General features: G+C 39.9%; 1 protein-coding gene across 2 annotated transcripts in view; it reads right to left on the bottom strand.

The window, feature by feature from the left end:
• PHF21B (PHD finger protein 21B) overlaps positions 1–24,589 on the bottom strand; it is a 164,762-nt gene that overhangs the window by 40,289 nt on the left and 99,884 nt on the right. For both annotated transcript variants that reach the window (XM_030041344.1, XM_030041346.1), the window contains one exon: positions 1,366–1,458. In XM_030041344.1, coding sequence (XP_029897204.1) covers positions 1,366–1,458 — 93 coding nt within the window. The remainder of the gene's footprint in view (positions 1–1,365; positions 1,459–24,589) is intronic.

Here is a 24,589-nt window from a genome sequence, read left to right as displayed (position 1 = left end):
AAAGGAATGAAACAAAGTGAAATACAAACAAAAATGTTGCCATGAGCTAAACAGCAAGACAGAAAGGATATGTGTTCTTTTCAAAAAGTTGAGGAAATCAGCTTCCTTCACTTTTTCCACTTCTTCAAAATTGAATCTAACACTGAATGAAAATTTTTCTACTTAACAAAAGCATAGAACATTGATGCTTCTCTAAGCGCAGCATTTGCAATGCCATCATCATTGCTGAAACATAACCTTAATGATAATTTAAGCCACTGTTACAGGTCTTTCAGCTGCTCTTGAACTTCATCTATTTTCAGGAGCAATCTGCTCATCTTTGACACCCCAAAATGGCAGAAATCAATGTGTTATTATGCTGTAAGAACAAATGAAAAGCAAAGTCTTGAACTTGATAAGAAAACTATAACCTTTCTTTATGTTCACAACTTTGCCTTCTACAAAATGTAATTTAAAGAGAGAATTTAAGAACTTTATCTTGGAAATACTCCTTCCTCCAGGCAGATTTAGCTCACAGATCTTCTACTAGATTCTGCCAGTAAGAAAATATTAGGGAAAAAAAAAAAGGAACAATAGGAAGACCCAACATTGACTTCAATGCTAGAAAAGTGTTCACTTAGGAGAAATAGACCTCTAAGGGCCACACAGGGAGAAATATATTTATACTTAATTTATACTTAATAACCATGAATCCGAAAAGCAAACCATAGAACTGCAGCAAAACACTTGTTGAAAATGACATCCAAAACTTTCGAGAAAGGAGGTTGAAATGGGGAATAAAGTGTATGGTTAGGGAGACAGTGATGGATATTCAGAAAAGAAAACACGGTTTGAAAAGATTTTTAAAATCTATGAGTGTAACTCTCCTCTCACTCCTACTCAGCCAATCTTGCCTCAGTCTGGCACCTGGGTTAGTTGGGCCAAAACTTTATGCTGGAATAGACAGGGATAAGGCTAGTAAGTCAGTAAAAGAATGTGTGAGTCTAAATCTTGAAGAGAAAGGTTAATACTTCCACCACTTTTTTTAATTACAGAATTGCAGATTTTCACTTCTGTGATTTGTGATTCATCTCATAAAGCATAAATTTACATTTCACCGTATGTACTTTGTTCTTCCACAATGAATCTACAAGATTTTTTATAGCTTTTCATTGTGCTAACAGTATGGTCCCAGAAGAAAACCGATTTATCTTTTTTTTTCATGAAGTGGAGAAAATCACAACTCTGCTGTTCCACTCACTGAAGGTGAGTCTTTATTCAGCAAAATGAGTGTGCTGACCTACCCAGGCCTGGGCACCAGACAGGAACAGAGTAGAACACATATAAAATGACACAACCCCCCCGCTTTGGAACTGTATTTTGTACCTGAGGTAGCACTGCTGGTCCTTGTCCTGCCAACCTCTGCAAGGAGCTGACCTGAGGAACCTTAATGGGCACTGCAGTGATAGTTCCCAAAGTCTGTTGGAAGAAAAACAGTTGAACACAGCTTAAGACACTTGCACAGCTTCCCCAGATGGAATCTGCCCGACCCAGCAGTTCCCCTTCCAGCTCTTTGTCTCCTCCCAACTGGTGACAGAAGGGTATGATATATACACCAGCCCACTTGAAGCTCTCTCTCCTGCCTAAAGAGTCAGAGAATCTTCCTCCTCTTTAACCTTCTCTACAAAGCACTGGTAAGTAAAGCCTATTGTCTCCTTAGAGCATTTGGTAATTCTGAGCGCAAAGGATACATCTCATTGTTCTCAAGTTTTTTTGGTACACAAAGAAAATACAAGTGTGCTGCCATGGCTGAAGGCTGTCTAGGCACTAGCTTGTTTTCAAAGGAGATCTGAAGAAAGGTGAAACACACCACAGTGAGACTTCAAAATGTGCATTGGTAAGATGATGCGTTTCATGGTAGCCAGGGTCACAAGAGAAGTTCACTGTGTCTTAGTAAATAGTAAATACTGAATTATTAAAACTGAAAGCTACCTATAAATCTACTACAGCACACTGTAACATAACATTCAGCTAAGATGACACCCATTTGGGCCAACACAGCAGCTATTACTATTGACGTTTCTTTTCTCTACTCATCCTTCTTTTAGTTGTATAACAATTCTATTCAAAGCTTCTTTAAAATACTTGAGGTAGCTCCTTCTATGAGTAAATATATTGCTGTATTCTACACAAAGTTTACATTGTAGATGGAGAAATGATATGTTAACGCAGTATTATCTTTAGCCCTTATGAATACAGTTAGATACCAAGAGTAAGCAAAATCTGTTTTTGTAATAGAGAGTCAAGTACATACAAGTTCCCCCCCGCCCAAATCTCTGTGTCTGTTTAGCCCCAATCCTTTTCTGACTTTTCATCTATCTGTAGTGATACAGATATCTATAGATGTACATTTATGAGTTCTGTACAGATGGCCTGAATGGCACCTCTTTTTCAAGCCTCACCTAGAGAGGCTCTTAAAATACTGGATCCGAGATGTTGTAAATAACTTGTACATTCTTTTCTCCATTAAAAAGGACAGATAGCTTATAAATTTAAGATTGCGCCATAGGTCTAAAGAACATAGCTAACTTTTCCCCTTCACCCTCTTTCATTCCTTTACTCCTGAATACAGTTCATATTTTCATTAATTGGCCAGTATTCTTAAGACAAGGTTTCATAACTTCTATCTAACATCTCTTAATCACTGTTGGGATGACATGGCAATATAAGCAAGCAGATGACTGTCATTATAAGAGCAAGAGGCACTTAATCACTGAACACAAAAACTTATCAGGCTGCTAGAAATGGATAATAAGGAAAGAAAAACAGATTCAACTGAATTTCTCTAAATTTAACTCCCCTCAGAACAAAAGTATAGTATCACAGCCAGTAACATAAAGTATGCTATTATTACCCCAATCTGGTAATGAAATTTGTCAATAAAAAGGAAACTGCCATGTAATCAGCTCAAGGAAAGTAAAACTGTGTCAGGTCCATGCCAATAAGTTCTCCTCAGACCTCAACAACAAAGGGGTAAAACAGTCTATTTCATTCTAACTACAGTGTTTGAGAAGAGTACCATGCATTTTCATGCAGAATATTTTTAATAAACTTGTCCTACAGAGTTCATATTTTTAACTCTGCTGCTCCTGTTGGAGACATTTGGGGGTGTGATGTTATATATTCAGCAAAGATTAAAATTTGCATAAGATTTGCCTGAGTTAAACAACAAGGAGAGCTGTACAGTTATAAACATGCAAGACAACTTTTCCTGAGTACTCCTGGGTTATCAGTACCCTGGATTATCCATGGCAAAACAGACGCCATTAAAATTCTGTCTTGAGCCAAGGGTAGAGTTGGGGAGGGGGCATGGAGAAAGCAGTATTTCTACCCATGGATGCCAGAACAAGTAAGTTACACCTTCCTGCAGAAGTAAGGGTATTGGCAGCAGAGCGAGGAAGAGAAGGGGGTATTTCCACCGCAGTTATCCCTATAGGGTGACACATGGAATAAAAACAGTGGGAAGGATACTATAAACTATCTGAAAGAATGACTTCTTTGCCCTGTCTACCATATCACAGCCTCACACATTGGGAAGGACAATGTGATGAATTCCTGCGGTGTGGAGAGAAGGAGAACTTGAGCTGCCACCTGCTGCTATTGCCACTGATTAGACATATCACAACTTCCTGCTTTATATTAGCATGAACTAAAATTAATTCAGGCCAGTTATTTTGCTTTTTAAGGTGAATACCAAAGTGAACTTTCCAACCCACACCAGAGGAACTGGAAGTTTATCACAAGTATGATCTATATTTTCCCTCCATCCCAACACTGTTTATAAATAGAATGAGATTTCTTTCACAATGCAGTGAAGCCTGAGTTCTCCCTGGAAACACCAGGAGCACCACAACTTCTCCTGGGCTGCACATACATCCTCTACAGAAAGTTAAAACAAGTTCTTCCTTCTGGAAGGTCGTGCTTTAAGTGTGGCTGCACCTCTTGTCATTTTTATATATGCTACCTCTGACCTTGAAAACACATATTCTGATAGTCCTATTCTGACCGATACACATGGATTTGCAAGGATTTTCAAACTGGCCAACAGAATACCATGTATTAAAATATGAAGTGCTGACACTGAGTGAAATTGGGAATTGACTATAAAGATAAGAATCAAATTACTCAGAAGTTAGATAAGATACAGTTATCAATTGGTAGGATGGACAAAACCTCCATGTCTGAGCAACTAATGTCTTGCCTTGTACTACTTCAAATATCAATCACAAGGAAAAAAACAACAAACTAATCCTGCCTAGAACAGAATGCCTCTGTCCTGTGAGGAAGGAGCTCATCTCAGCCCCTGGGTGCATCGTTGGGCCAATTCTGTTTTATGTTTCAAAACACTGAACAATTGAGCCAAAAGGAAGGGGAATGAGAGAAGAAACAAGGAACGCCATAAAACTACTCTGCTCTGTTCTTTTAGCTTCACTTGAAGACAAAGCCAGGATGTATTGTCTGTGGGTATCAGAGAAATGAACTATCATTAGTTCTGTCACCTGCACGCTCAAAAAATTCGTCAGATTTATTTTCCTGAAGTAGGAGTTCTGCAGCAATCTCGAGAGAACAAAAACAAATTATGGTGTTCTTAGGTTATGAAATTTTCAGTGACAAAGATGCAGCCTCCTGTTTACAAATGGTTTTATAGTAAGGATCTGTTATTTAATATTCAAGGAAACAATCTCAGTATAAAAATCATATGGCCAAGGGAAAATTCAAAATGTTAATCTCACATTAATAATAGCACTATAGTATGTTAAAACAGAGAGATATCTAAGAATCTATTTTACTTTTCACTATTTACATTGTTTTGTCATTGTTTCCCAGCTTGGGCAATAAATAGTTCAAGCTGTTGTATCAGCAGAATTCAATGACAGAAACCTCTGTACTTTTCCTGTAACACATTTCATCTGTTATCTCAGGGTACTTCACCTAGGTCAGTATTATTGTCTCCAGTTTAGTGATGAAAAAAACTGAGATTTAGAGGTAAAATAATGTTGTCAGAGCTAGACTGTTGTACAGGTGGAAATGCAAGCCAGATTTCTTACTTTCGGTGTCCCATCCAAGTGATTGATTAACCTCATCTCATCTGTTGATGTAGAGTCATATCTGAGTCGCCTAATTTTTAGGTCAGATTTTAACGATCAGACCAGGATGTCTCCACGATGACGGGTGAAAGAGGTGAAGTATAAAACAGAGGGAATCGCAGTTGTGGTCTCTGCAGTGAAGGAGGTGCAGGTGCTAGAACGGATGGTTGGGCACTTTGGCTCTGGGTACATTTTTCAGTGCATTTCAGAGCAGTGCTTTGTTCCAGCTTAAGTGGTAAATAAGCGAGCAGACAAAACCACTTGCCTGGCAAACAAAAAAGTAAACATCCTTATCTGATGTTCTTGGCCAGGCAATGAGAACCGGACTAACTCCCCATGGCTCAAGCGATAACAGGACGAATACTGCTCACGCTCACCTTAATACTTCAGTTCTAGCCGGGTCCTCAGCTCAAGCCCATGGGCTGCAAGAGGTGAGTAATCAAGGTACCTCCCCCCCCAAAAAGGGAAATAAACTTTTTTCCCTCTGTTAACGGCGCCACCTATTTTCACTCACAAACTGTCCAGGCTTGCCATGGTGAGCCTGGTGGATCAAACACTTGTCACTCACTGATTCCATACTATCATTTTCATCCATGTGGGCCTTTTTTTTCTCCTTCCTTTTTTTCCAATTTGTCCAAAGAGCAAGCTGGTGCACATTCTTATAAACCTTTAATTAACAAGCTGAAAAGACATTTTTCTGGCAATGCCTGACCTTTAAGCACTTTGTATGAATTTATCGATACCAGCAGAAACAATAATTTAAAAGGTTATTTTATGAGTGCTGAATAGTTTATGGCAGCACTTTTGCCAAGATAAATGAGTTTCTTATTTCTACATTTACAGCTCTAAGCATTTTAATAAAAAAAGGTCCATAAAAGTCAAAGATAACTCCAAATCTCTCCTCTATCTAAGTCTACTTGGGCTTTTCTGGTGACCCCCTGAAACACCTACAATGTGGAGGGAGCACTGAAATGTGCAGTGATGGGGGAAAGTGAAGAGTCAAGTTTCAGTTTGCCTTAGAATTGTTTTGATTTGATTGTATGCATTTAAGCCAGACTTACTATCTTTATACTGATTTTTTTTTTTTTTCAAATAAAACCAAATTCATCAGGTGTATTTCCTACGGTTTAATTCACTAAACTTTACATCCAGTAGCACTTATTATCCCAGGCAAGCATCAGGGAGATCATGACTCCTTGCTAACTTGTACTTCAAGCCCCAGCCCCAGCCCCAGCCCTGGACTGGACCAGGAACCTCAGCCACTGCATCACCCATTGTAGGAGTTAATGGCTAATGAACGCATGAGGCTGCAACACAAACCACTTCCAAATCCCTGTCATCAGTGACCTATACAGAGCAGACAGGTATCTGGCATGTCAGGGACACCTTTTTTGCTTGAGCAATCCACACATGCCCTCGGACAGGAACCGCAGCAGGCCCGCTGTATAGCTGACCTGCAATCTTAGTTGCTGGGTAAATGTCATCCAGTAGCATGCTCCAAAGGGTCACATTTTGAATTGCAAAAACAGGTGAAGACATGCAAATGAAATAATCTTTTTCAGTGGTCAGTTTACTCACTGAGAAAACAGTAATAAGAATTAAAAAAAAAGAAAACTAACCCAAAAGCCCCAAAACAGGAGGACACAGTTGCATGAAAAGCCAAAAAAAGCAGTTACTCCCATGTAACCAAAAGAAAATGAAAAATTTAGAAGATATTGCCAAGTGCAGTTAAAAAAGAAAACTACTTCTCGCCCTCAATTCTTCTATTAATACCCAACAGCATTATAACTATTTGCTATATTTTCTCCTCCTATGCTTCTCCCACATTAAATCAACACCAGCCCTAGATCAAGGTTCTCAAAGACAGCCAAGGGATAGAAGTGTGGGGATAGCGGCAAGTAGAAGACATAAAAAGTGAAACAAAAAAGTATGGTATGGACCAAGAATAAAGAATTCAAAGGATGAAGGCTAGAGATGGTTAGAGGATAAAAGGATGCTGAGGCAGAAACAAGGATGAGATTTACATTGTCAATGCTCGGACTAAGGGCCATACATTCAGTTTCCTACTGTTATGTTCTGATTTCTTTAGTCAATGCCTGAATTTTTAAATCCATGACTTACGCACATTTGTGATTTTAGTAAACTTCTGCATTTCAGCCCTGAATGAATACACATATATAAATATATATCTACAGATATGTATCTCTACTTTACTGAAAGATATTTACATTTTACTCAGTTTGGGTAACTGCATTTGTCAGACCATTGCTATGTTTGCTTTGAATTACAAATTCCTTTCCCCTCTCATTTGGACGTACTAACAAACGCTTAAGGACCTGTTCCAACAAACTCATTGTTGAGCTTGGGTACATGGGCAGTTTAGCATTATATCACAAATGCAAAACTGTTAGGGGACACAACTCTCCTCCCGTTCCAGAATTATACCAGTGCAGATAAAATCACCAAAGTCAATCACTGAAGAGAATCAGACTCAATGAGTAACAGAAGGTTAAAAAGCCACACAGTTTCAAAAGCCTTTCACTACAGCATGCTACCAAAATAAATACTTAACCCAGGAACATACGGGTTTGTCATATCTTAGCAGAACAGTTCAATTATTTGAGTTCAACTCACTGCATTGCTGTATTATTTGCAAACTATTTTATACTGACATCAATACTGCAGCACAAATATTGTGTTCCTACAATGTATTATAGAAACACTAATCTTTTTCTTTTTAAAGTACATATGCATCTCTCTAAGATCTAGGTCTTCTTCATGTTGCAAATAAGACACCTAAGCTATTAAAAAAAATGTTTTTGTCTGTTATGTGTTCAATATTGGCAACAACAGTTTTACAGAATGGATTTTTAATGTGGTAGTGACAGGGGAACAGATTGCTATGGCAACAGCAAAGATGAAAATTCTTAACCTGAATGGATCGTCACTGAAGTAATTGCAGGGTTTTTTTACCCATTCTACATCCATTTTACAACTTGAATGCTGCATTCAACCTTGAGCTTGCTTTATATAAATGCCAAGCACTATATGCAACCTCCAAGTTCATTTGACTTAAAACTTGCTGCACCTTACCTCAATAATCCAGGATAGTTGCTGTCCTCTGGCTAACCTAAACATCTGAATGCTATTATTTTTCCATATAGTCCACCAGTAAAAGCACCGTGCGCTTGGATATAACTTTGAGGCTCCTGCAAGACATGTACGCATATGTATTTTTTCTTGCCTTCTCGACTTAACTTCTATAAAAATCTGTGGAAATCATTCTTCATTTTCAAAATATGGTGAAATCACTGTGCATGGTATTTCTAATAATCTGGTAGAATAATGGCCTATTTCAGTTTCACACTCAGATTGCATCCCAAAGAGACTGCACTTCAGACACATATGTTGTGTAAACATAAATTTAATTGGAATTTCATAGAAATTTAAAGATTTCTCTCCCAGCTTTTAAAAGTGTTTGTTTTCCCCACTTCCTTTCTCTTTACTCAGAATTCATTAATCATGCTCTTGTATGTACATTTATTATTGTTATGAAGTAGACAATCAGAATCACAAGTCCTGTTGCTTTTTTAAAACACCAGTACTTTTGAAACCACCCTTTCTTTGGGCACTAAAAATACCATTTAAACCAACCCTCATTATAGCCAATTAATGATGACTCAAACTACACCAGATGCTTTTGCACTGAAACGGCCTACGACTGCTCTCACTGCCCGTTACAAGGCCCAGTACCAGGGTAGCCAAATTCCACACCTGCTTCGAAAACCATGGTGTGACCAAATTCTTAATGGCTGCTGAGGTGTTCGTACTCATCCCTCTCAACACCACTCATCTGCAAGGAAATCCACAGTTGTACCAAAGCTCATGAGGGTTTCAGAGGAGTATATGCAGAGATAAAGCAAAAAATTTTCTGCTTTTACCATGGCTCTTAGGCTTTTCAGAGCTCCATCTAATTTATCTCTGCTTTTACCGTGGCTCTCAGACTCTTCAGACCACTATCCCTACTTCTTGCCACTTGCACATTCCCATCTGGCTAAACTCAAGAATACAAACTCTGTTTGAACACACTGTGGGTATGTATTCTGGCAAAGGAAAAACATGATGAATAAAGTTCATGAGTTTCCCTGGTTCAGAAATTCCACTGGTTACTCACGCGGGAGACTAGATAGCTGTGCCAAACACCTGTTCCCAAACACAGCTTCCATCACATTATTTACTGGTTAGTATTTTTTTTTAAGGCACCATTATTTTTATCAAAGGAAACAGCCAGGATTTTTCCACAGTCATTAGATCACACTCTAAATTTCTGAAAAGAAAAAAAAAAAAGAAAAGAAAAAAAGAAGAAAAAAAGTTTGGCTATGTGAACTGCATTAGCATGCACATACCTGTTCTGTGATTTGAAGCTTTATTCAGAAATCGTATTCGATTAATTAAGTCTCCACCTCCTGCACAAATCTGTATAGTCTCACTGAGTTGCAACATCACCACTCAGCAGTTGTGATCACACCTATACTCTCTTGCTCAGCTGATTCATAAAAGATTTGCTGTTTAACTACTAAACTGTTCCAGGTTGATGTTGTTTTTAATGACTAATGTCTTCAAATTACTTATTCTCTGTTCACAGTCTGCGGAAATCTTTCTAAGTAAAGGGAAAAAGGCAGGCACAACATGTCGCACAAAGCGGTTTCTAGCCTCTCCCTCAAGTGAGTTCAAGCACGAGTGACAATCTTCAACAGAGCCCCAGCAGCTGCTAAAGTACTACTGCTCTACCCCAGTTGCAGGACATGAGGATTAGGGTACGGAAAGAGAAGGCAGGGGGAGGAAAAATAAAGGAGGAAATGACCATCATTCCTTAGTGATTTAGGAATCCTCACCTATCAGAATGGCCCATGCAGCCTATTAGCAGCTACTGAAAAATTAAGATTATTTTCCATATGATTCCACCTTAGCACCCATAGGGCTCAGAGCTGCTTTTGCAGTTCTTGCTCTGAGTTTTATTATGCATTCTTCAGTCACTTTGAAGAACTGGAAAACATGAGGGAAGCGACAGCCTGAGACAATCTAATTGCTTACTGCCACACAGTCCCTTTTGTCAGGCCCTGAGCTGAGCTAATTCAGCTTGCTAACCAGGATGAAGAAAGTTTTCTGCTAGTTGAATTAGCTTAGGAAAGTATCCAACAAGCAACAGAATAAAGGCGAGGGAAAAAGCAATGTTTCTTAGCGGGGGAGGGGAGAAAACCCACAAAGGCACAGGAACAGAAAAACGGAATGATGGTTCCAACCTTTTTGGGGAAAGGAAGCTATTAGATCAGTTCAGCTGTAATAACTGGATGTTGTTACCTAAAGTAACTTCCTTGAGCATAGAACTTGGGGAAGGAACATGAAGACTTTGCCTGAATTCCATATAAAGTGTGTATAAATATGACTGATCTTAAAATTCTACTGTTAATATAATTAGTTAGAATAAAAGAAGCAATAACTTTCCCAGGAAATGTTAATTTGAATGTGCAGAACATCCCATAAGCTTCCTTTATTTTTTTTTAGGCAGACTACTTGGCAATATTGAGCCACTTGCCCATCAACAAAACCCAGTGGAAAATACTGCTTTAGCACAGCATGGATGAATTACCATTGCTATTGAATTCTTAACTTCAGTATTCCACAGTTCTAGGATTGCAGCTGTGAAAAATCACTACAGATATTGCTACATAGGTGCCTCCTTCTAATTAAAAGAAAACACTGAAATACAGCAGCACCTTACTTAGTTTTGGAGGATGATAAACTCTACAGTATTCACTTAAAAATGTAATTGATTCTTTGATGATCCAAATAAAAAGGCTGATCTTTTATGTTGGTTTGTTCAGACAGTAACAGGATTTGGCAAATTTATGCTTATATAAACTAACTCATAAATATATATGTAAGATACATATATATACACTATATGTATGTGAATACACAAACACACATTTCAGAACACATAATAATATATTACACATAATATTTTTCCAGAGTTGCAAATATACCAAAGTGAGCACCAGTGTTTCCCTACAATGACAGAGCCAGGAAATTTTAGCGTTAGTAAGTAGAAAATCTCTTCTTCCTGAGATGCTACTTTAATATTAGTGCTAGCAGAACTAGCCTCGTAAACACTGAAGTCAGCAAAGGTTGCTTTTTTTTCCGAGCCTAGAAATTGTGTCTGTTCCTGGAGTGCAGAAATTATAAGAAGAAAAACAGGAAAAAAACCAAACCATAACTCTGGTCTACTATCTAGCCCGTGTGACTTTTTTTGGCTCCTACTTAGGATGTTTCATCATGTTAGTCCCAGATAAACCTGGATACCGGGACATCTTCTAAGGTCCTAGGAGGCTGAGTTTCAGAAAAAAACCCAATGTGCCTGTGTGCAACCTAAATCACCTTCTCAACCCGCCCCCCGCCCTTAGCTGCTGTCAAGCCTTAAAGACATTAAAATCCCCATGTGCTTCAGATTTAACCATTAATATTCCCTGGACACCTGGAGGTTTGCTTCTTGGCAAGCCTGGAAACATCACCTTTGAGGTGTCAACAACTCAGTACCTAGAACTGAATCCACAAACGCGTGAAGGTATTACACGGTACAATGCCAAGCTCTTAGGTGCCTTACTGCAGTTCTTAATTAGGCATCCAAGTTTCCCTATGTAGGGTATCCAAAGAGTATGACGGGGCACCTTGGGAAAAAATTTGCAAACCAGCACCCTAGGGCAGAAGATAGATGTCTAGGTAGATGCGTTCAGTAGGAGTATTCTACTGCGTTACTGACTCCAGGCCTTAGTACTTTACTCTGAAAGAGCAGACCTGCTTCGTTCCCACTGGGATTCACCTCCCTGAGCCCCCCCCCGGAGACTATTCTGTTCAACCACTTTCATTCAAAACACACTCCAAGAAAGCTGTGATTTCCTTTCTTCCTCCTTCCCATCTTTCCCTTCAAGCAGTTTCTCAGGAGTTCATCACCTACTCCAGAGAAGGAAGATTTCAGTTCATACACTCACACGTGGCTCTGTAAGCCATTTAACTATTAGAACATACCTGGGAGAAAGACTCCTCTTTCAAGCTTTTCTGCTAAATTAGTCAGTGAGGCACGAAAGAATGTGGTCTCATGGCCCAGCGGTTAGGGAACGCTTGGGAGAAAAGCCAACCAACAATTCCAGTCAATGCTTTGGCCACCTTTCGTTCAACCCTGTTAACATGACAGGAGTTCTTACAATGCCCCAGTGCAAACATTTTGGCACATAGGGAATATGACTAGTAGAAATAGAGGCATGTATGGATTTCACCTGGGTCCAGACTTGATAGTTACTGAGCAAAGTTTTGAGGATCTCAGTTTTGAACTCCGGACAGCTAGCTGCACTTCAACACTGAAGGACTTCCAAAGATCTAGTCTAAAACTCTTTTGCTAGAAATAAAAAAAGTACGGAGAAAATATGTCCTATGTTTTCAGCTTGCATAATTTGCAAATTAGGCAGCACAACAATAATGTCTTCATAAAGGCAGAACCATGAACCTCCAGGAGTCTTAACTCAGTTCAATGAAGGTCTGTGCATGTATCCACACGGAGATCATTGCAGAGATCAGGACTTCAACCTGGTCATTCCCAGAGCTAAAAGGGGAAAAATTGTGGTGGTTTTTTTTGTGTTGGTTTTGTTTTTTTTTTTTTAATTGGACAATGGTATTTTAAATCCAAAATAACTTCCAGGGAGATACAAAGAGAACTTTACTACCTGAAGTTTCTATTAATTTTTTAGACTGACTGGCTCTTACTCAAACAGGGTTGTTTATATCATGCCATTGACCCAAAAAGCAAAATGTTGGTATGGGATGCTACTCAGGTCTTCAGTTATCTTCCACTTGCAGACATGAAAGTTCTGTATAGTCTACACCCTGACACTGTAAATTGAAAAAATATAAATATTAGGATGAACAGGTGATAAAGATGTTGGGGTTTTTTTTAAATTAAAAGTTCCTTTTCAAAGAAAATGTAATAATAATAACCATTAATGGCATACTAAGCCTAGTGTATTGTCACAAGGAAAATGGTTAGAGACATGCTAGTGATGTAACCTTGTAGATTAACTCTGCTGGTATGAATCTAGCTTCACTATTCTTGACTTCAGTGGAGATATTCCAAATTCACACATTTGAAAATGCTCATAAAATTTGTTGAGTAACACTTTGTTATTACAAGACTTATAAACTTAAACTTATCAAAGGACATCATGTATATCAAGGCATAGGTTGATTCTGGTTCTATGTAATAACTTCTAAATTCAGAAACAATTTCTGGACTCAGGCTAGAGGAACCCGAGTTTGAGCTCATATTCCTCAAGACTTGAGGACAAAGTGTAAACACTCTGAGCCATCACAGTAGCAGTTCAAAGCCACTTACTCTGGCTTTAAAGCCCACATTAAGAACACAGATACAGCAGAAACCTGAAGCTTTTTATCTTCTCACACTTATTAGGGCAGTTGGGCTTTTCTTGTCCAGCAATACTAACAAATGCAGTGTCTAATTTCCTGTACAACAAGAAATGTTTAAAAGTGATACAAGTTGACAGAATATAGATTATTGGCTTGTATTTTGAAAAGACGAGTACAGGAGGAAATTAATATAGTAATGTTTCACTCTGAAGAAAACATTGTGAAATGAGTGAATAGGGTGGTGGGATTTTATTAGAGCAAATGCTAATTAATTACCACATACAGTTTTCTAAAATCATACCCTGTAGAATCCCTGCTAAATTTCTACAATACTCTCATTACTATTACGCTAAAATAGCTGTCTTTTTAAAATATTTTAGTGTACTGATTCTTTAAAGAGAAATTAACATTACCTTAAATTAAACAAGGCTGACTTGTGTTTTTATTTTACACCCATAAGGACAGTAAACATTTAAAGTAAGACACCCTTAAGTCATCATTATCACTTCAGCAAACTGCAGGAAACACAATGTTACTTAAATCTTATCAAAGCTGTCATGCACTTTCTGGTATTACCTATTCAATCACTGCTAGTTCAGTGATCTTGTATGTTAAAATGAACTTATCTCCAATCCAGCCAGTCTCATTGTTTGATTCAGTGAGGCACGCAACAGTCAAATTGTTTGTAAATATCACAATCCATCACTATATGTGCAAATTTGATGACACAGTCACTGAACTGGGGTCTTAATAAAATCAAACAAGAGAAACAGGCTAAAGAGAGGTCTATAATAAGGATCTCACTGAGAAAAAAAACCCAACAGTCGTACCCATTAACTAAATGTCTTGTATAAAAGCACTGGGGACATGTTCTTGCTTTCACTAGTCAAATCTCCGAGGACAATATTTGGCCACAGAATTAGAATAATCAAAAAGATTAAGACACCAGCACAGAAAAGCAGGTAAATACAAACTCAGTTACAAGCACATGATTAATCTTACTGAAGACATGTGAATTATATACATGTTAAACTCAGGGTTATGCTCAAGTGAAGGATAAACTTGAACCTGTTTTCTGAAATTATTGATATTGAAGCCTGATTGCAAGATCAACAAAAAGAATTTTGGTTTGTCTTACCTTGCCTGGTACCTGGCTTATTTTAAAAGGGTCTATGTTTCAGTTTTCATAATGAAAAAAATCCAAGTCCAATGCAAGCCTTTCTACTCAGAGGGCAAAAACGTGACTCAAGACTACAGTGCACCTTCTGCACAAGAATTATCTGCACTGAAGGAATATCAAGCCCAAGAGCGATTTACAAGCAGTCAAAGAAGAAACAGGCTCATGATAAATAAAAGTTAGTAACTAGTCTTTTCCCACCCATACACACATATATGAGTATCAAAAACACACGATATAGCTGTTAACAGGCATCCGCCAACACTCTGTCCTTGTCACTGATGGAAATTGAAATATATCTGTCTTGCCATTCAGCTATTCTCTAAATTTAGAGATGAACAAATTTGGTTAAATTTGGATCAGATCACTTTCTGACTCACATTATCCTGCAAGTTAGCAATCCTTCACACGTCACACAAAAAAGGCCACTGAATGTAATACATAATCTCTTACCCTTATGAGGCACTGCACACAGGCAAAGCAAGGAATACAAAAAATATATCATTAAACAGCAGGAAACCCACACAAACAATTCTGGTATAAACAGCAGAACAGTGCTTAATGTGTTGAAATATGCATTCAGAGAGCCAACTCTTTAACTAGTGGAAACTCACTTAAGTCCATCATTTTGAGCACAACTCTCTAGATTCCTAGGCAGCGAGGGTCTGCCCTTCCGTATAGGAATATCTCCACAGACAGATTTTTTTTCTCCTCTCTCTCACATACACAAACACTTTTAATTGCTTATTGTGTAGCAATTTAACTTGAATTTTTATAAAACGGCTGCGATGTGAAGAAAAGATAACAACTAAACCCTAACATCAATAAGTGCTAATAAATATTAATATAACATAAGCACCACTTTTATTGCAATGTGAGACCAGTTTATTATCCACAGATGAAATCAAATTGCTGCCTTTATTACTGTCAGGAATGACTTCTAAGATATTTCTATTTACTACTTGAGTATTCATCAGCACTCTGTATTTACAGCATCTAGTCTCTCTCTCTCCCCCTCTCCCTCCTCGCCCCCCTTTATACATGAAATAATTTAAGAGCAGTATTTTCTGATACAGTTTTCCAATTAATTTAAATATAGACACAAATGCACATCATGAGATCAGTAGCAGACCAATTGCCAAATCCTGATACAGTTATAACACCAACAGGAAATCTTATCGTGCTTGTATTTGCAATATGAACATTGAAAGAAGATAAATACAGAGTTCGCAGTCTGGTATCAAACACTCAAATTCCTGTAAATTATTCAACTACCCCACAAACTCCACGGATAATGAAAAAAACCCACCTTTTGACGATAAATAGAACTAAGACGTTTGGCGATATTCCAAAGCCTTTCATTTCCTAAAGTGGTGCCTTTTATTAAAGTAACAGTACATGTAGAATAAGTGGATGTTTTTATGCATCCTGTAATTTAGAAAACCTAAGAGGTGATTTCCCCACCCCCAAAGTTGATCATCTTTCATTATTACAAGCTGCATTTCCAGTTTGAATCACACAGGCCTCAAATTTTCTATCCATCCCCTCGCATTTTTTCTCCCCCATTTTAAATAGAACTAACTTGAAAATTCTGACATTTTAAGAATGCTCGCCTGGTAATTTCCGTGAGGCACAGACAGCCTCCAATTACAATGAAATAGCTACAGTGTATTACCATTTTTAGAGCATTCTTTCATTTTCTGAAGTGAATCAAAGCTCTCCATGGGAGCTACTCTGATTAGCGTCAAAACAATAATGTGCTAAAAACTCTCAGCATCAGAACAAGGGACTCGGAACTTTGTTTACATGGATGATATATAAGCGTGTATAAAAATATCACGGAAACTTCCATAAGGGGACTGCCTATATATTCCTACATTTTAAGACTTTCCTTATTAGGGAGTTAAAATAGCTCCCAAGAAAAGGCACGAAATTCAAGCAAATGCATTTCCCTCCTTTAACCTGGTCTCTTTTTGTTTTGTTCTCTATACACAGTCCAATTAATTACTTCTGGCTACAAGGACCTAGATATACAAACAGGCGGAGAACTCTGTCCTTCTCCTGCAATATCAGGAGTCATCGACAAAGCAAAAGTAGTTTTAGTTAATCTCCTTCCACTCGTGTTCCTTGGGAGAGACTCTTCCGAGACACTTGCAGGAGAAAAATCCAATCCATAAACACTGAAGTAGCACATCCACAACTACATCCCACTTGACATGAACCTGCAGAGGGGACGTTTAGTGACACAAAGGTTGCAGAGGACAGAACCACAGTACGGTCTCCAAAATTGGGACTTGCTATTTTTTCCTGGTCATTTAAGTTCTTGCAGCATGGTGTTTGTTTGCCAGTCCCTACAGAAACAAATTTGGAAAGGTTGCTCTTAGATTCTTACAAGGAAGCGTCAGTCAGTGTGAGTCCACTTTTCCTTATCCTTTCCTGCTGAATACTCCACTGCCTTCACTGGAAATTTTGGCTGTGTAAGGAATACCATGTTGGGCCTAATCAGGTTGTATTCAGTTCCTGAGAGTCTTTATTCAGTCTTTGATACCAGCGGGTGTTTGACCCTATTGTAGACCAAATGAAAATGCAGATTGAGAAAAGCAGAAATCCACGCACTTTAGATGTATTGACCATATACATATGTCTGGGATATTTAAAAGGAAGCCATTTATAATCAGGAAACATAAGTGCTTATTCTGAATCTGACATTTAAATATCCCATCAACAGCAACCAGCATTGCAAAATGGTTTAATTAACCTGAAAGGATGTAATTTTATGCTATTTAGCAAGAAATACAAATTTTAAAGTGCTTTTACGCAGTATATATCCGAGTAGTAAGGTCAAATCCTGCTCTTGGCTACCCATATTTAAATATGGAGTAAATTCATGTACATGCCTTAATAAACCTGCAACTAAGATGGCGTAAATACAAGCAGAACCTGTCACACATACTCTACAATCCATTTCCTAAAATTACCATGCTCTTTATAACATTCTAATGGTAGAGTTAAAAGTTAGTAAAGCCCCAATGACAGAATGGATCACTGGACGGTGTGTGGGGCCGTGAATCCTTGGGGTTCCCCCTCTCCTTGTCTTTTTCTTTCTTATTATTTTTATTTTAATTTGGCTGAGCCACCTCTCCTCTTCTACATTTGCAAATATCTCCTGAAGATAACTTGCCTTAAAGCTATCAAAGGATGATCCAGGGGACTGAATACGTGATATTGAATCCTTTGAGTTCCAAAACTAAAATAATCCAATATCTTTGTCCTACTCGTACTCACAGTGTGGCTGACAGCCTTCTGAAAGCCTGAGAGGTGTGGTCCACTGGACAAAATGTAGGACTGTGATGGATGAATCTGGGCTCTCTCCTGCTGTGTGACCCCAGAAGTCACTTCATCTCTCTGCACTCTGATTCCCCCACAAATTTGTCTTGCCTGCTTGCATTATATGCTCTTTAGCAGATGCTCCCTCCAACAGGTATGCCTTCCGTGTCTGCCGTGGAGACCAAACAGGAAGGCTAATTTGCGTAGTTAATATGCTAATAAGACTCTGCTTCAACTCTCTGCTCTGTAGGGGCATCTGTGTGTCCCCAAGCAAGACACTCCGGCCCAGGTACCACAAGCAGAACGTCCAATGGGATTTAGGACAGGGAATACTTCAGAGAATCTCAGTCTCTACCTCTGCCTGTTGTAATCTCTGCAAAGTTCTTGATGCAAAATTCCCTATCTATGCTACTGTTCTTCACAGCAGCTCAGGTGGGATCCCAGAGAAGGATTTTTGCCCTCAGGAGCTCTCCGCAGGTTCCTCTAACACTGTAGGACCATACTTCAGGATTCCTCTTTCTACAATAACTCTGGTTTATGAACGCCATGGGCGTGACGGCATGGGCAGTACCACAACCATCTCATCCTTGGGCCTGCCTTCTCAAAATCTTCCTGCCACAGGCTTTATGTGTAGTTCTCTCCTGTATTGTTATTTCTAACAGAACACTTACCACACCAAGTTGCCCTCATAAACCGGCAGAAGCAGATAGCTCAGAGTGCTAACTTGGCACCGGCACTGGCCCCCATTTCACATTTGAGGAGATCATAAAAACCAGCACAATTTAGGGGAAGTCAGTAGGAACTGTCACCCACACAGAGCAATCATCATTCTGTTCATCCAGGAGAGACATCCAGAAACCAGCACATTGCCAGATAAAATGAAGCTCAAGCAAATCCTCAACAAAACTCTTCAACGTCTTGAAATTCATGAGCCATTGCTGATCAGCCTGTACCTGGAGAAAGATATAACTGGTGTGACAGTAAGACCAGAAGCCATGAACTCCAGAAAGGCAACTATTTTTTTGGTACATTACAGACAGCCCGGTACATTTCTGATGCCAACGAGACTGCCGGACCTCCTGGCCCAAATGACCACGGTAGTCATAATCCATAATGCAATGTCTTCCTTCTTCCCCTCCCCTAGACCTATGCAGAGCCTCTGGATCTTTCTTTTGCCCTCTTTGCTCACTAGTTCTCATTTCCACCTGCATCTTGGCACACCGAGATCAATGTGGATGCTGAAGATTGAGCAGCAGATCAAGAAGTATGTATGAGGCAGATAGGTAAAGAGCTATGGCAAGAGCTACAAGGGGCCGTAGCACGCTCCAAGGACTTGTGGGACAGTTCTTGTTCCCAAGGATGCCGTGTGCAGCAGTCTGAGGCATGCTCAAAACGACCGAAAAGGCCAGTAGTGTGGCTGCCAATGCAGGGATCCTGCCTAACGCAACCCTTGGGAGCTTCCTGTGAAGAAGCGTAAATGGATCCTTTATTTCTCAGTTTTCCAACAGCGAAACGTGGAATAATAGCATCTTAGTCATAATAACTCCATATTGTGAGGATAAATTAACTATTGCCATGTACTCAGACACTGTGGTAACATGGATCATAGAAAAAAGCTATATATAGCCACATAACCAATACAGATAAATATATCTATAAATAAAACCTCTAAGTACTACTGCAATACAAATAATAAATAAAAGCCAAAAAGACTTAGTCATACATGCAGGTGGATTTCCAATTATGGAGGAAGCACTTTTACAGAGAGCAGAGTGGAGCACATTAAGTGGGATGGTGAAGAGAAAGGTAATAAATCACTCTACAAATAAATTATTCTGAAAAATGGCCATCACAGGCAGAGGTACGTTCTTAAACTTCTGGAATGCAGTTTTTTCTAGTAAATGGAATATACAGAGAGCAAAGAAGTATATATGAGCATCCTCCTACACGTATAAAAGCCACTTTTTCCTGGAAAAAAATGGATACCCATGTAGCCTGCTCAATCTAAACACGGATACAAGTACTTCTTTGAGCTGTGGAGTTAATGAAGCATTTGTGGAGAACAGTTTACTATCTTGCCAAGAATTTATAGCACTATAAATCCTCGTACTGTATTTTACTTTGAAATAACCTCCCTGTATAGACAAGACCCAAGGCACAACAGCACATGTGCGTGGGGAAGCTTGCCAAACTTTTCTCCAGCTGACCCAGGGAATACACGTGTGGGAAGGAAAGCACGGAGAGGAGCCGGAGGCAGATTTTATGCTGTTGCTTGCGGAGTCCTGATGGACAGGGAGTCAGTGCCTTGCTAAGATGTTTTCCGAGAGCCACGTAGAGTAATAGGGGACAGAGCATCACAGCAGGATCACAGACAAGAGACAGCTCTTTTATTACAGCAGTATCCAAATGTTCCTGCACCTAATACCTACTTTGCACTTCGGAAGCCTCTGGGACTTACGGTAGGTGAACCGTGCACACAGAGCACACGACAGGTATATACAGACAAGACTGTTTATGTTGACAGAGCGAGAGCCGGTTCTGGCAGCACTGTCACGCCAGTGTCATGGGTAAGTTTAAAGCCAGCAATGCTGGGCTGCGCAGAGATAGCTAAGCTAGCTGCAGACAACATCTCCCTGGAACTGAAGAAGTGGAGCTGCCTGAGAGGCAAAGGTTACCTTGAGCAGTACGCAGCGTACTGCCTCCAGGACACCGACTGCCTCTGCAGAGCCACTCTGTGCCACGTTTCTGTGGAGCAACTTTGTGCGCCTGTACCATGGTGCTTCGTGGCCCAGTGCGGATAGGCCCTTCCAGTGCTTTTTTCTTTCACTGCAGCTCCTGAAAAGCAGCCAAGTGGTCTGACAGCTGTATTCCCCCCTCTTTGCTTGTTCTCCCACTAGCTGTCTCATCCAACTGTCTTTCAAATGGCCAAAAGGCTTTCTGCTGTCCCCAAACTAGGTTCTGGGATGCCTGCTGGCCCTCGGTTTTGCTATTTAGAAGAGAATGAGGAGGCAGCAGAGGGGCATTTTCTTTACCCGGTACATTGTTCCAGCACAGCAGATGGGACTTTGTCCTTCAGCAAAGCAACCTCAGATCCTGCTTTCAGTCAGGAAATGGTGGCTAGGATAGGAAATAGCAAATACCACATAAATACAATTACAACAAAAATATTATTTGAGAGGTTTATATTAAAATCTCTTTATACCAAGAGTACTTTGTAGGTACAGGCATGCTGACAGCCTACAACTATCCAGTAGCTCTAGGGCATTCTCTATACAGAATAGCAATAGCTATTCTCTGAAGGCAAAGCACTCCTAGTGTGTATATGGCATATGCCAGCAAAATTCAGCTTATGCCAGCAAAATTCTGCTTTTGCCAACATAACTTGCTTCAGTTCATCCAAATGAAGCTCTAAGCTTCATTTCCCTAAGTGGGAGAAAGAACTATACTCATGACATCCCTGCACATACACTTTCATCAATGTAGCTCCATCAGTCATGTCTTCGTATACTGGGTTGACACTGAAAGGCTGCCAAGGAATAGTGTAGACCTAGCACTAGTTTCTGGAGCTCACAATTTCCAATGCTTACAGATTTCAATCATTGTTAATAACACAACGTTTCTGGCTTCTAATAAAAGATGTGATAAATATCTAAACAATTCTCCAGTATCTGTTATGCACATATTTATTTAGATACTTTCTTCAATGCAGATATAGCTTCCATTAGAGTCAACAACGAAAATCACTTTAAAAATCTGCTGGGTAAACAACAGCCTAAAATGAAAGTGCTGACATGCAGCTGCCCAAATGGAAATTCTGTAACAAACTTACATTTAATCCTATCTATATTTGAAAGTTCTGTATTTAGATTATAGTGTTTGATGCCCTATTTTTTCTGCTGAGTTTCATTTACTGTTTCATTCTTCCTGCTAGATACCACTTGAGATGACCGTATGCGCATCCTGATCCCCTTAAATGCTTTTGAGCAGAAACCACTGTTCAGAAACTCATAACATTACGTTTCACGCCCTTGCCCTTTCCCTCATTTTGCAGATGCAGAGGAGTAGGCTACACTACACCAGTAATCTCATTTACTACTATCAGCTTGCCACCTTAACCCAGTTTACAGAAGGTTGTCGTTATCCTCCATCTCACAAACCTCATACATTTCAGCAGGAAAAAAATACTTTTCTGAGCAATAACAATGCCACAAAAAAAAAGAAGAGAAAGTAAATGCTTATTAATAAATGTCAACAATGAAATTTCCCTGCAACACTACAGTGCTAGCAGCTGAGGTATTACTGCTATTGATTTGTAATCACCACTCCGGGAACAATCAAGAATACTCAGCATGAAGCAAGAATAGATTTTTTTTTTTTTTTTCCATTGGACCAGAAAAAGAAACCTTGCAAAATAAATTTAATTTGGGTAGAGGAGTGATAATTAACATGCAATCCAGCACTAAGCTTCCTGACAGCTTAGGACCAAAGGTCAGCTTGCATTTTTTTACATTTACAATTCAATATTTCTAATTGTTTTTATCCATGCCTGCTGACTATTCTCAAAAGATGAAACCACTATAGTCCTCTGCTTCAGAAACTTGCCATTGCTCAGCAGCTTCTTCCATAAATTAGTAACATAATCAGAGATACTAAATCACAAAACCACAGCTGTCGAAAACTTGCACTGTGAAGACATTTCTAAAGAAAAACACTGGACCTCTTCCTCTAGCAAAACCAAGGGGAAGCCAAATGCTGGACAATGCTCCCATGCTATTCTAATAACAGCAAGCTTCTGCTTAAAACGAAGCTGTTCTTTGCGAGAAAAGTTGTAATGCCAGGGCAAATGCTGTTTCAAGTTTGACAGACTGTAGAACAGAAACACGTGCACGAGCGTCTGTGCTTTGCTCCAGCAGGTTGCAACACACCACTGACCGCAGCACGTCTGGCGACGTGGAAGGTGCAGTGGGACCTGTTTGCCCCTTTGAAAAGATAAATGGGAAGCACCATGGATAATGTAACAGCACGCCAGCTTACCAGGTAGAAAGTCTTTTCCTCTAACAACACTTGCAGAAGTTACAAGTTTGCAGCCAACTGTTCTAACCAGCACTGTTCTTCAGCACCTGTGACTGTTATTTCACTATTCAGGCTAAATACATTAAATATTATTTCAAGCTTCTTCCTTCGCTGTTTTGATTCTTTTCTTCTTATGGCTCCTGATAGTGACAGTAAAAGATGGTCCTTCACAAAATGATAGACCATTGAAATACTGAAACTTTTATCTTTTATATATTATCATTTATATAGTTATTTTCTAGGACTCTAAGAAAAATCTACTGGGATAGCTTCAAGTGTCTTTTCAATAAAGCATAAACAACACTTTCAATAAAGGAAATTACCCAGCATGAATACAGAACGGAGATTCAAAATCGGATTCCCCGCACAGCTACTTTAGTGTAACCGCTAAAGACAATGCCGTTTCTCCAGAAAAAGTGACAGGACGATTTGGTTCCCGAAGCAGTTGGATGTGCTTTCCATTTGTTAGCGGATGTAGTAGGTGACAGGCGTTCCCTGTCCAGTGTTTAGGAAGGGGCTTCCTGGGTATTAAAAAGCCTCACGCACTCCAACATCACCTCGATTTACAAATGTCTTCAGGTATAGTTTGCCTGTTGCCCGTATCCATATCGTGTTAGAGATTCGTATCCTGAGCTTGTGAAGGGGAACTAAGGCACCAAAACCCCAGACTACCACAGCCTCTATGTGCAGAAAGGAGAGAAGAAATCCACACTTCCAATGTTAGCAATAATAGTTTACATCCTCTTCTCCAAAGTTTTGGGAAGGCTTTGTCACTTTCTTCACGTGTTAACTTCATCAGCATCATTTCCCTCTACTGACACGCACCATGACTGGAGCGAGAACTTCTCTTTTGTGGCTGTTAACGGACAGCACGAAACGATGTGTCCGGCAAACAGCACCCCTTCTTCTTTTGCCCTCCTTTCACTACCTCAGTCCATGTATTTCCTATTTAGAGTACCGTGAACGCAAGCATTGAACACACATAGACACACGCCCGGACCTGGACGCAAGAGCCTGCCAGCTCCCATCCAGTTCGTGCTTTTGCTCCCTCTGCCTAAGGGAGGGGAGGCACCGGCACCTCGCCACGGCTACCTGACGGCACAGCCGGGAGCCCCTCCGCCCCTGCAAGCGGCACCTGAGCTCACAAGGCGGCAGCCGACGGTTTCTGTACGTGCACCTTGCCGGTTTAAAGACCCGCTCCTTCCTCAGAAGAGTAGCGGCAGAAGGTGGGCAACTGGGGGCAAGCGACAAGAGGCGGCCCCCCGCCCTCGGCTCGGCGCAGCTCTCCTCCACCGGGGCCCGCGTCGTGTCCCCCCCCCCGCTGTCAGAGGCGAGGGGACCCGCCTGTCCCCCCAGCCCTCCGCACCTCCCCTGCCCCGGGCAGGGCTGGGGAGTCCGTGTCGTGTCGTCC

The sequence above is a fragment of the Aquila chrysaetos genome, chromosome 17 (genome assembly GCF_900496995.4).
Source record: "Aquila chrysaetos chrysaetos chromosome 17, bAquChr1.4, whole genome shotgun sequence".
Taxonomy (NCBI): domain Eukaryota; kingdom Metazoa; phylum Chordata; class Aves; order Accipitriformes; family Accipitridae; genus Aquila; species Aquila chrysaetos.
The sequence above is the reverse complement of the archived record's forward strand: the minus strand, read 5'-3'. Positions and strand labels throughout refer to the sequence as shown.